General features: G+C 41.8%; 1 protein-coding gene across 2 annotated transcripts in view; it reads right to left on the reverse strand.

The window, feature by feature from the left end:
- Positions 1 to 12887, reverse strand: part of dpf3 (double PHD fingers 3) — a 63597-nt gene that overhangs the window by 41972 nt on the left and 8738 nt on the right. For both annotated transcript variants that reach the window (XM_061901273.1, XM_061901272.1), the window contains exon 2: positions 3022 to 3182. In XM_061901273.1, coding sequence (XP_061757257.1) covers positions 3022 to 3182 — 161 coding nt within the window. The remainder of the gene's footprint in view (positions 1 to 3021; positions 3183 to 12887) is intronic.

Raw genomic sequence — 12887 nt, forward strand, 5'->3', positions numbered from 1 at the left:
GAAGGGTGCTCCAGATCTGGTCCAGTGGACGGAGCAGTGCCAGCAGGCATTCGAGAAGGTGAGGAAAGCACTTTGCGAGGGGCCAGTACTGCACATGCCTGATTTTTCCCTCCCATTTTGTTTGCAGGCGGACGCGTCGGGCAGAGGACTGGGAGCTGTTTTATCCCATCAGAAAGAGGGTATCGACCACTCCATCTTATATATCAGCAGAAAGCTGTCAGAACGAGAAAGCCGGTACAGCACTGTGGAGAGGGAGTGCCTGGCTATCCGATGGGCGGTCGGTGCCCTCCGGTACAACCTGCTGGGACGCCCGTTCAGCCACTGCTCGGACCACAAGCCTCTCCAGTGGCTCCACCGCATGAAAGATGCCAACGCGCGGATCACTTGCTTTACAACCCTACCATTTCAGAGTGATCCATAGGCCGGGAGCGCAGATGGTCGTGGCGGACTTTCTCTCCCGCTCTCAGGCGCGGGGGGGGGGGAGTATGTGCGGCCGGACGATGTCCCGGCCTAAGTCTGGCGGTGGAGGTATGTAGGGGAGGATTGTGATCAGTGCACTGTTGGAGTGAAGGACAGCGACCCCGTCTGGGTGACTGGCGACAGCACACCCTCAGACGGGGGCGTGGCATGTGCTGGCTGAGAGACACAGCTGTCAGATGATTAGTCGCGCAGGTGGTACGTGTTAGAGTAATCATCCGTTGTCCTTAACAGTGAGCAGCCGGGCGCAAGGAGTTTGTTTGAGACCGGGGAGACGGAAGCAGAGACTGGTGAACAGAAAGCAGAGCGACTAAAAAGTCGATGCATTGTGGATGTGTGAGTAATCGGAAGAAAAAATCTCCCGTCAAGCCCGAACGACTGGCTTCCAGTGTGACTGTGTGAGTAGGAAAGCTTACAAATATCAATATTTATTCATGATTTATTTTAAACCAGTAAATTACAGGAAGAATAGTGTACATGTCAATGTCATTTATAAACTACACCACAGTGTGTTGGATCAATTTTAATGTGTAATTAAAGGCCTACTGAAAACCACTACTACCGACCACGCAGTCTGATAGTTTATATATCAATGATGAAATATTAACATTGCAACACATGCCAATACGGCCTTTTTAGTTTACTAAATTACAATTTTAAATTTCCCGCGGAGTTTCTTGTTGAAAACGTCGCAGAACGTGCGTGACGTCCCGGGTTGCAGGGGACATATTAGCGCAGCACCATTTGCGGCTAAAAGTCGTCTCTTTTCATGGCGCAATTACACAGTATTCTAGACATCTGTGTTGCTGAATCTTTTGCAATTTGTTCAATTAATAATGGAGAAGTCAAAGTAGAAAGATGGAGGTGGGAATCTTTAGCCTTTAGCCACACAAACACGGTGTTTCCTTGTTTAAAATTCCCGGAGGTGAAGCTTTACTATGGATCAGAGCGGTCAAGCGAACATGGTCTCCGACCACTTGTCAACCGGCAGGTTTTGGTGAGAAAATTGTGGTAAAAAGTCGCCTCTTACCGGGGATCAGATGAGCTTGCGCCGTCCATGCAGCTGCCGTCGACTTCCCTCAGAGACTGGCCTCAAGACACCCCCGTGGACAAACCCCTCCAACTATCAGGTACTATTTAATCTCACTGTGGCTCCGAAATGACAACACTGGCTCGGTTTCTTAAAGACGGGCTCTTTACTTGAGTTTTAAGCCGTGAAAACTACAGGACAAGACATGAAATACAATAGTTTTAGAAATACTTCAGTCCCAGGCAAACAAGGTGCCAAACAAAAATAGCTACCTCGTGGCCGCCTGCCACTTCGGAGGTTCTTGTGCAGCAAACACTCCAGTGTTGTGCAACTACATGAGCCTACAAAAAAATCAAACCAATGCACACCACAAATATACAGAACATTTCAACACAATATGACAAATACCTTGTTCAGCTAGCCAAATGTTCCCCACTGCTGCTGATGGCCCAAAGTCCTTTGCATGTCTGCAACTCCAAACACCACACCAAATCTCGCGAGCATAGCGGTGTGACAAAGAAAATAAATTGCCCCTTTTATAGTAACCCAAATGTGTCTTATTTACAAAAAATATAACATGACTTCAGAACCATAATAATTTACAACAAAAAATGTTAATCCTTAAAACAAAAAATATTAAGTGTAAGTTTTCAACAACACTTACGCTCACTAAAACACTAACAACACAATAGAAAGATAAAGGATTTCCCAGAATTGTCCTAGTAAATGTGTCTAAAAACATCTGAATCTGTCCTAATGCAATCGCCTTTTTTTTTATACTTTATTTTTATTGTATTTATTTTTTTCTAGTCCTTTGCTATCAATATCATGATCCAGAAATATTTCATCCTCGCTCAAATTAATGGGGAAATTGTCATTTTCTCGGTCCGAATAGCTCTTGCTGCTGGAGGTTCACATTATAAACAATGTGAGGACGTGAGGAGCCCTCACCCTTGTGACATCATCATCTGCGACTTCCGGTAAAGGCAAGGTTTTTTTATCAGCACCAAAAGTTGCAAAATTTTGGTGATGTTCTCTACTAAATCCTTTCAGCAAAAATATGGCAATATCGCGGAATGATCAAGTACGACAATGTGTACATATATATTTATATATATGTATGTGTGTGTGTGTATATATATATATATATATATATATGTGTGTATATGTATAATGTGTATATATATGTATGTATAGTACTGTCAAAGCGCTTTGAGTACCTTGAAGGTAGAAAAGCGCTATACAAGTACAACCCATTTACCATTTACCATTTACGACACATAGAATGGACCTGCTGTCCCCGTTTAAATAAGAAAATCTCATTTCAGTAGGCCTTTAAAAACACCTATATTTTGGGGAAAATTTCCAAAAAGTCTAATCGACCAAAACTGTTACAACCCCCTTGTTGTAACCCTACGGACACCGTGCTGAAGACCTCTGGCTTCCACAAACAAAGACAGACATTTAACCACAGAACCAAGATGTGGTTTATAGGTTGGAGTGAGACCTCTCACCTGGCTGCCGCTGGCACTTTTCCATCCAGATGTAGCAGTTGTTCTGGGCCACGCCCGTTTGCGAGTCCAGGAAGGGCATGCGCACGCTGCGCTCGGCACACAGACGGGCGTTATAGCTGCGGCAGTGCTCGATGGCATCCCTGTAGAACTGGTCACCCAGCCTGGACGGACAGTAGGTGGAACACATTAGTTGGACACTTTATGTTAAGGTCTCACTTCAATTGGATAGTTGATTTCAACAAGAACACGACTGGATCCATCGTTATCTGCCAGGTGTGAATTATATTGGTTAAAGGTCTGACTTTTTAATGGTGTTCCAACTGTAACGTGTCCATGGATAAATATTTTCTCAAAACCTTGCTGTTGATGTTTTCACAGCCTGGTGAAGGAAAAAAATCTTTCCCCAGGCTTTGCTACACATTTTAATATTCAGCCTGCCCATCAGCAAGCTACAAACATGGGATTTGTAAGTTTGATAATGTTTTCTTTCTGTATTGAATATGCTAAGCTATCATAATGTTAAAGAAGAACTGCTCTTTTGGGCAATTTTGCCTTTTATCCACAATCCTAATAAGTGACAAGAACTCATAAGTTTTTTTTTTGCATTTTAATTAGCAATCATTTTCTCGTTCTAGGTGGCTAGCTATGGTGCTAATGGGAGTAATCCATTTAGCCTCTAAATCAGTCTATTGTTCAGTCTCAAAATGCACCGAAAAAAAGCACTAACTCATTTACATCTTGTGACCCAAGAGCATCACATCAGTGTGCCAAAAAAAAATTGCATTTCTCCAACAATATGTAATGTTTTCTATTGTTATTTATTTAAACCAGGTTGTAATTTTTTTTTTAATTTCTCTGCCTTTTTATGTATTATATATTTTTTCAATACGCTGTATTGAATACATATAAAGGAGTATTAAAACAAGTCATGATATAACAACAATAAAGTTGTAATATTACAAAAAGTGTTACAAATTCCATATATAATATAAAAAAAAAAAAAACATTTCCATAGAAATAATGGCAATTTTGTGAAGGTACATTTTTTGTGAAATGCTGTATTTTTGTTTGTTTTTTAAACTATTGTACCTAATCGGAAGTTTTAACTGATATTAAGTCCATTTAATAGCCAACTAACTAATGAGAGTGACCGTATCTTACATAGTTCTTTGTGGCTTTTGCTATGTCAAGCAGCAGCGGGGAGGCGTCTAAATCTGGCTCGTAACTCAAATTGGTGCTAGCAAATTAAAAAAGGAAAAAAGTAGTCAAGAAAGGGCTTGTATCTCAAAACAATTGTATGGTGGACCACACTTAAGCCGAGGTCCCGCCGTACTAACATTTAACATATTTCTACATTCATTCTACATTTCAATATACCACGTATTAGCATTATTGTTATTATAAGAGCTTACGCAGACAAACTATTTTTAGCCGTGCCGTGATCTAAGAGTGCTGACTTGCTTGTGCAGCTGCAGTGTGGACGTCCTGAGCTGCTTTCATGATCATGTTAGCTGGTGAAAGTTGAATCGAGTCGATAAATCATGCCTCTCAACTGAATAGAAAAATGCTGTGGCCATAAACCGAGAAGTTAGTCATTTGTGACATTGTCGAGTAGTAGAGTTGTTGTCAAAGGAAAACGTGAACGTTGTGATGTGTCTGTGAAATTAAAGCGCCGCTGTATGCATAACATTTAGAAAAATGTGTAAGTGTTACATGTTATTATGAATGTGCATATTACCACGTTACATATTGACTTACTGTGTGTATATAAAACATTGATGGAGGTTTTTGGATGTTTTTTAGAGTGCTTTATAGACAAAAGAAAGCGACTCCTATACACACTAAAAAATGCTGGGTTATTTTGATAACCCAATTTATGAGTTACTAGTGTTGGGTTAAATTTTGGAGTTATTTTTATGAAGAGCAATCATTTTTTGGCTTATAAGGGTATTATTTTAACAAATTTTCTGGGTTTTCAACAATGTGAACTATTTTTGGGTTGTTTTTCAACAAATAACGCATTTTTGGGTAAAAGGTTGTTTTTTTTAAAATTAAAAATATACTTTTTTCTTGAAGGGAATTTATTAAGGATTAATCTCATTAACATTATTTACAATCACCCAACATTGAGCTAGCATAACTCAACTTTTGAGTTAAATATTTCAACTCAATAGTTTGGTTGAAAAAATTAACCCAAAATGTTGAATTAAAATAACTCAAAGAAGGGGTTAGTCCTTTTCTGAACCAGCAATTGGGTTAAAATTGGGTTATTTTTCAACCCAACACTTTTTAGTGTGTAGACTCCATTGTTAGCTGACTTTATTTTTAATTTCCATATATTTACAAGCACATGTGTGCTTGTCTCACATAAATATTGTGGATGATAAGGAACAATCCCCCCAAAAGTGTGGTTCCCCTTTAAAATCTAATGTTAGCATGTAGCTCACATGCTGTTGCTAATGTTACGTTGTTTGTAATCAATGATCAACATAGTGATCTGTTATGTTGGACAAGTGCAAAGTTACAGTGTATATGTCAAAAGTGGATCTAGTACACAATAGTACTTCTTGGAGACACACACTCTATGGGTGACAAAGCATGCCTCAGGCAATAAATTTACACACATGTGCACACAAAAAGGTTTCTTTTTTTTTTGATTGAAACTTTTATTAGTAAATTGCACAGGTGTTGGGCTATAACAACCATTATACTGCTTAAATTCTAGCATCAAGAACAACACACTTATATTACACTATTGCGGCAACTCCGATAATTTTGTTATAAAATAACATAATATGGCCTACCTGGGCACATGCATGTAGCCATTTACACCAACACATTTTTGCGAGTTGCTGTAAAAGTTCTAAATGTCGCCAGGATGTTTTTTTTTTTACAAAGCAGGCAATAATTTGTGGAAATGTGAAAAGTCATTATATTATTTTAATATAACTAATTAGGGTGTCCCAATCCAATATCGTTATTGGATATCGGTCCAGTATCAGTAAAAAAAAAGGATGAGATTACATATACTTGCATGTAAAATGTGCGGTATACCGTTTTTTTCTGGACTATAAGCAGCTACTTTTTTTTCCCAACACTTTGGACTCTGTGGCTTATGAAGAAGTGCGGCTGGTTTATGGCCTTTTCTCCGCTAATGGCCGTAATATTTTGTATTCAACAAAAAGGTTTCATATTACGTTACATAGACATGGAAAATATGCGTTATTGTTTGTGCTATGGATTCATCTTTTGGATGATTTCGCTCAATGCAGGTGCTGCGGGTTGACAACATACTTCCTGTTTCATGCCTTGAACCGTAAGTAAAGCCGTCCATAGCGTTCCTGCTTGAAGGGATTCTTCACTCATCTCTCCAAGCAACGTTTGTAAGCTTTACAATATATCTAAAACTATTCATAAATACTAAACCGCCCCATCTGTGATGTCTCTATAGTGTTTCCATGCATATCTGTATGTGCTATGATCATAATAATATTAATTATCAAGCTAGTGTCGTTAGTGTTAGCAAATATTCTAACACGTTTAGAAGTGTCTGTGTTAGTATTATTAACTTAAAATGGCATTCCTTTTGTATTGTTTCAGTTTTGAAAATTCACCAAAACGTCACTGTGAACTTATTGAGTCTGTTTAGCTGCTTTAAAAGCAAGCTTTCTTAGCTCATGGGTCTATGACGATGATTTCTGTTTTGTTTGATCAGCCACTTTACTGCTGTGACAGGTACCGTTTGGAAACGATGTGTATGTAAATAAACATATACAAAATATTTTGTATCGATATATATTTGCAGCTTATGGTCTGGTGAAGCTAATATATGTAAAAAAAATATACATTTCTTCACAAATTTGATTGGTGCGGTTTAAATACCGGTCTATAGCCAGGAATTTACAGTAATCTCTGATGCAAGCAGTCCGGCACCGTGTTTACTTGTTCAAAGCTGGACAGCCAGTTAACATCTAAATGTCCTCCAATAAGCACACAAGGTTGGTATTTTCTTGTATTTTAGTCAAGCAATTACAAAAGATAAAGGTCTAGGATACTACAAGCTAGCAGCTACACAACAGCTAAGCACACAATAGCACACAAGCTAGACATACGTAATACGTGTCCTTAAGTGAACAATATTGCAGTCTAAAACAGCACATTTGTCAATATAAACAAGTATCAAATAATTATAGATGCATATTATTTACACATACAAGGTTTCCAAGTAAGAAGTGTATTGGAAACTAATCAGTAACAAAAGTGTCCGCATCATACTGCGCCGTGAATCATTGTATCCCCAAGGTGTCGCCAAATACTAATTACCACTCCACTTGTGGTGCTACGGAAAGGCTTGCCTAGTCATGCATTTGCTTGTTTTTCCTCTAATAGAAGGGCTCTTTTTACATGCACATTACCTCTTTATCTCTGCATCCTGGGGTCACATCCACTATGCTAAATCAGACATAACATTCCAGACAGGTTACAATAAATAGGTTAGTGTTTTTCATACCTACCGATGTTCTCTGTTAGACTAATTTTACTTGATCAAACATTCTCTAACATTTCAGACTTCAAAATAAAAGTAAATTTGCTTCTATTGTATAATATTAATATGAGTATTAGCTAATACTCAAGGATCCAATATCTGCATTGTATCAAAAGTGAAAGAGTTATATCAGGACATCACTAGTTTTTACTGTAGAACGCGGAAGACAATATGGAGCTGATTCTACATTTTGTAGCTTTAACATTTTCACTGTTGTGGAAAAACATTCTCGAAAAGGGGTGCCCAAACTTTTTGAAAATGTGCCAATGGGCCGCGGGCCAAACACAGCAATTTTAAGCTTGAAACAATAATAGCCAAAACGTTTCTATATATCGTACTAATAGTAATGATAGATGGAAACTAGTTAAACTTGCATACATAGATAGATAGATAGATAGTACATTATTGATTCCTTCACATGCCATCAATAATGGTGTGAGCGTCAAGTGTGTCCCAAACTTTTTCAATACCGTTATGGGTCCCATCCGATATCAGCAAGAATAATAAATACTTATGTTATTTAGGAGTGTACAATGTTAAAAAAAGATTTGAACAAAAAAATTGAGTCAAACAGAGAACAACGGTAGGTATAAAAACAATACCCTATTTATTATTAGCTGTCTGTAATGGACTTAAGCTGTCTTTAAGTTGAAACGAAATGGTAATTGTTTTTGGCGACACCAAGTGATCACAAAAATGTACTAAGTTAAAGTCATGACACAGTCAGTTGAATGATGCAACACGTTTGTTACTGGATACTTTCTAATAAACTTCTGCCTTGGAGACTTTGTATGTTTCAATACAAACGTAATATGCTACTAAAATTATTTGATACATGTTTATATTGAATGATTTTATGTTTTATTGTTTAACGATTATTACGTAAGTCTAGCTTGTGTGATATTGTGTGCTTAGCTGTTCGATAGTTGCAAGCTCCTAGTAGCCTATAGTACCGCATGTTTACCTTCTGTAGATGACTACAGTAAAATATAATAAATTATCTGCCTACTGAAGGACATTTAGAACTTTACACAATACAACACACTACAGGACTGATTGTAGAAAAACTAATATTGCAATGTTTAGTTGCAAGCCGATACTTGTTTTTTTTAATGCTGATTTTTGAATATATAATATATATATAGGATCCCCCTACAAACTTGCTCAAAATGGCAAATTTGGCCTGCCAAAGGCTGGCTTCTAAATGTAACACATATTCATACTGACCTGTTGAACTCATTAGGGGTGCCCATTTTCGATATTAATATTACATATCGGTCAAAAATCAGCATTAAAAAAACAAGTATCGGCTTGCAACTAAACATTGCAATATTACTTTTTCTACAATCAGTCCTGTATATATATATTCATATATATATATATATATATATATATATATATTCATACACACATATATAATATTTATATACATATAGTATGTAGATTTTGTGTCTGTCTGTGTGTGTGTCTTGTTACTTAACATTTACATGTCTTCCGCCCCCTAGCCAAATTCTTTTGCCAAAATGCGGCCCCCCAAGTCAAAAAGTTTGGACACTCCTGCCCAAAGGCATCCAAACATGCCTTAATGGACTATGGTTTGTGTACTAGAAACTAAAATAGGCTTCCCCCAAAATGTTCCCCATCACTATAAAAGCATACAATTGACCAAAGTGTCTTTCCCAGATCCGCAATTAACATTCATGTGCAAAAAAAGAGGTCTGTCCCTTTTTTTTAGTCCATTGAGAAATGTTTTATACATTTAGCAAACACATGCACACAATGGCTGCAGAATCCATCAGTATGCTGGAAGCTACGGACTAGAGAGGAATGTGTTTTTTGCCATGACTGTTACATAAGCATCAGAAAACTAAATATGAAGCAAACAAGAGTGACATCATGTAATCTGTGATGCCTAAGTCGTGCTCTTGGTTAGTAAAGCTGCTAGCTCGAGGGTGTTCTCAGGACACACACACACACACACTAACTTTTTCCATTTTAATGGAGCCCCATAAAGGAAATGCATGTAATGGCACACACACACACACACACACACATGCGTGCACACGCGCACACACACGCACACTTATGTAAGAAGCAGCCTAAGTATTCAATAATTTTTGTCAAGTTTGAATGAAGTGTACCTAATGTTTTGTCCGAAAGTTGTGTCTTTTTAATGTATCTTCCCTCCCCCCCTTTTCACCTTTCACCTCTCTTTCCCTCCACCCGAAAGCTACACATCTTTGTGAGATTCTTATGTGGTCTGTCCAACTTAGCATTCTTTGCATTTCTGTGAAAAACATATTTTTTCCCACCCGCTCAGAAATCAACATGTTTGCTCACCATTGAAGGCTTAAATGTAGATAACTGTTATTTTGGATTATGCTGTTTGAAAAAATGAAACATGTTTTTGTAATAGGGGTGTCCCGAATGTAAATACAACTTTTCACTTTAGATACAATACCGATATTGGAGCCTTGCGTATTGACCGATACTGATATTGATTCTCTCTGAGCTGCTACCTTACCGTGGTAGAGGAGTTTCCGTGTCCCAATGATCCTAGGAGCTATGTTGTCTGGGGGCTTTCATGCCCCCTGTTAGGGTCTCCCAAGACAAACAGGTCCTAGGTGAGTGATCAGACAAAGAGCAGCTCAAAGACTTCTATGGAATTACAACAAAATGAACTCAGATTTCCCTCGCCCGGACGCGTGTCACCGGGGCCCCGCTCTGGAGCCAGTCCCGGAGTTGGGGCACGATGGCGAGCGCCTGGTGGCCGGGCCTGTCCCCATGGGGCCCGAAGAGGCAATGTGGGTCATCCCTCCAATGGGCTCACCACTCATAGGAGGAGCCATAGAGGTCGGGTGCATTGTGAGCTGGGCGGCAGTCGAAGGCAGGGCACTTGGCGGTCCGATCCTCGGCTACAGAAGCTAGCTCTTGGGACGTGGAACGTCACCTCACTGGGGGGGAAGGAGCCTGACCTAGTCCGCGAGGTAGAGAAGTTCCGGCTGGATATAGTCGGACTCACCTCGACGCTCAGCAAGGGCTCTGGAATCAGTTCTCTCGAGAGGGACTGGACCCGCTTCCACTCTGGCGTTGCCGGCAGTGAGAGGCGACGGGCTGGGGTGGCAATTCTCGATGCCCCCCGGCTCAAAGCCTGCACGTTTGAGTTCAACCCAGTGGACGAGAGGGTAGCTTCCCTTCGCCTTCGGGTGGGGGGACGGGTCCTGACTGTTGTTTGTGCTTACGCACCAAACAGCAGTTCAGAATACCCACCCTTTTTGGGTACACTCGAGGGAGTACTGGAAAGTGCTCCCCCGGGTGATTCCCTTGTCCTACTGGGGGACTTCAACGCTCATGTTGGCAACGACAGTGAAACCTGGAGAGGCGTGATTGGGAAGAATGGTCGCCCGGATCTAAACCCGAGTGGTGTTTTGTTATTGGACTTGTGTGCTCGTCACGGATTGTCCATAACAAACACCATGTCCAAACATAAGGGTGTCCATATGTGCACTTGGCACCAGGACACCCTAGGCCGCAGTTCCATGATCGACTTTGTAGTTGTGTCATCGGATTTGCGGCCTTATGTTTTGGACACTCGGGTGAAGAGAGGGGCGGAGCTTTCTACCGATCACCACCTGGTGGTGAGTTGGCTGCGATGGTGGGGGAGGATGCCGGACAGACCTGGCAGGCCCAAACGCATTGTGAGGGTCTGCTGGGAACGTCTGGCAGTGTCTCCTGTCAGCGAGAGTTTCAATTCACACCTCCGGGAGAACTTTGAACATGTCACGAGGGAGGTGCGGGACATTGAGTCCGAGTGGACCATGTTCCGAACCTCTATTGTCGAGGCGGCTGATTGGAGCTGTGGCCGCAAGGTTGTTGGTGCCTGTCGTGGCGGTAATCCCAGAACCCGTTGGTGGACACCAGCAGTGAGGGATGCCGTCAAGCTGAAGAAGGAGTCCTATCGGGTTCTTTTGGCTCATAGGACTCCGGAGGCAGTGGACGGGTACCGACGGGCCAAGCGGTGTGCAGCTTTAGCGGTCGCGGAGGCAAAAACTCGGACATGGGAAGAGTTCGGGGAAGCCGTGGAAAACGACTTCCGGACGGCTTCGAAGCGATTCTGGACCACCATACGCCGCCTCAGGAAGGGGAAGCAGTGCACTATCACACACCGTGTATGGTGCGGATGGTGTTCTGCTGACTTCGACTGCGGATGTTGTGGATCGGTGGAGGGAATACTTCGAAGACCTCCTCAATCCCACAAACACGTCTTCCTTTGAGGAAGCGGTGCCTGGGGAATCTGTGGTGGACTCTCCTATTTCTGGGGCTGAGGTCGCTGAGGTAGTTAAAAAGCTCCTCTGCGGCAAGGCCCCGGGGGTGGACGAGATCCGCCCGGAGTTCCTTAAGGCTCTGGATGCTGTGGGGCTGTCTTGGTTGACAAGACTCTGCAGCATCGCGTGGACATCGGGGGCGGTACCTCTGAATTGGCAGACCGGTGTGGTGGTGGTCCCTCTCTTTAAGAAGGGGGACCGTAGGGTGTGTTCCAACTATCGTGGGATCACACTCCTCAGCCTTCTCGGTAAGGTTTATTCAGGTGTACTGGAGAGGAGGCTTCGCCGGATAGTCGAACCTCGGATTCAGGAGGAACAGTGTGGTTTTCGTCCTGGTCGTGGAACTGTGGACCAGCTCTATACTCTCGGCAGGGTTTTTGAGGGTGCATGGGAGTTTGCCCAACCAGTCTACATGTGCTTTGTGGACTTGGAGAAGGCATTCGACCGTGTCCCTCGGGAAGTCCTGTGGGGAGTGCTCAGAGAGTATGGGGTACCGGACTGTCTTATTGTGGCAGTCCGCTCCCTGTATGATCAGTGTCAGAGCTTGGTCCGCATTGCTGGCAGTAAGTCGGACACGTTTCCAGTGAGGGTTGGACTCCGCCAAGGCTGTCCTTTGTCACCGATTCTGTTCGTAACTTTTATGGACAGAATTTCTAGGCGCAGCCAAGGCGTTGAGGGGATCCGGTTTGGTGGCCACGGGATTAGGTCTCTGCTTTTTGCAGATGATGTAGTCCTGATGGCTTCATCTGGCCGGGATCTTCAGCTCTCACTGGATCGGTTCGCAGCCGAGTGTGAAGCGACCGGAATGACAATCAATCAATCAATCAATCAATCAATGTTTATTTATATAGCCCCAAATCACAAATGTCTCAAAGGACTGCACAAATCATTACGACTACAACATCCTCGGAAGAACCCACAAAAGGGCAAGGAAAACTCACACCCAGTGGGCAGGGAGAATTCACATTCAGTGGGACGCCAGCGACAATGCTGAC

The sequence above is a fragment of the Nerophis ophidion genome, linkage group LG05 (genome assembly GCF_033978795.1).
Source record: "Nerophis ophidion isolate RoL-2023_Sa linkage group LG05, RoL_Noph_v1.0, whole genome shotgun sequence".
NCBI classification, from domain to species: Eukaryota; Metazoa; Chordata; class Actinopteri; order Syngnathiformes; family Syngnathidae; genus Nerophis; species Nerophis ophidion.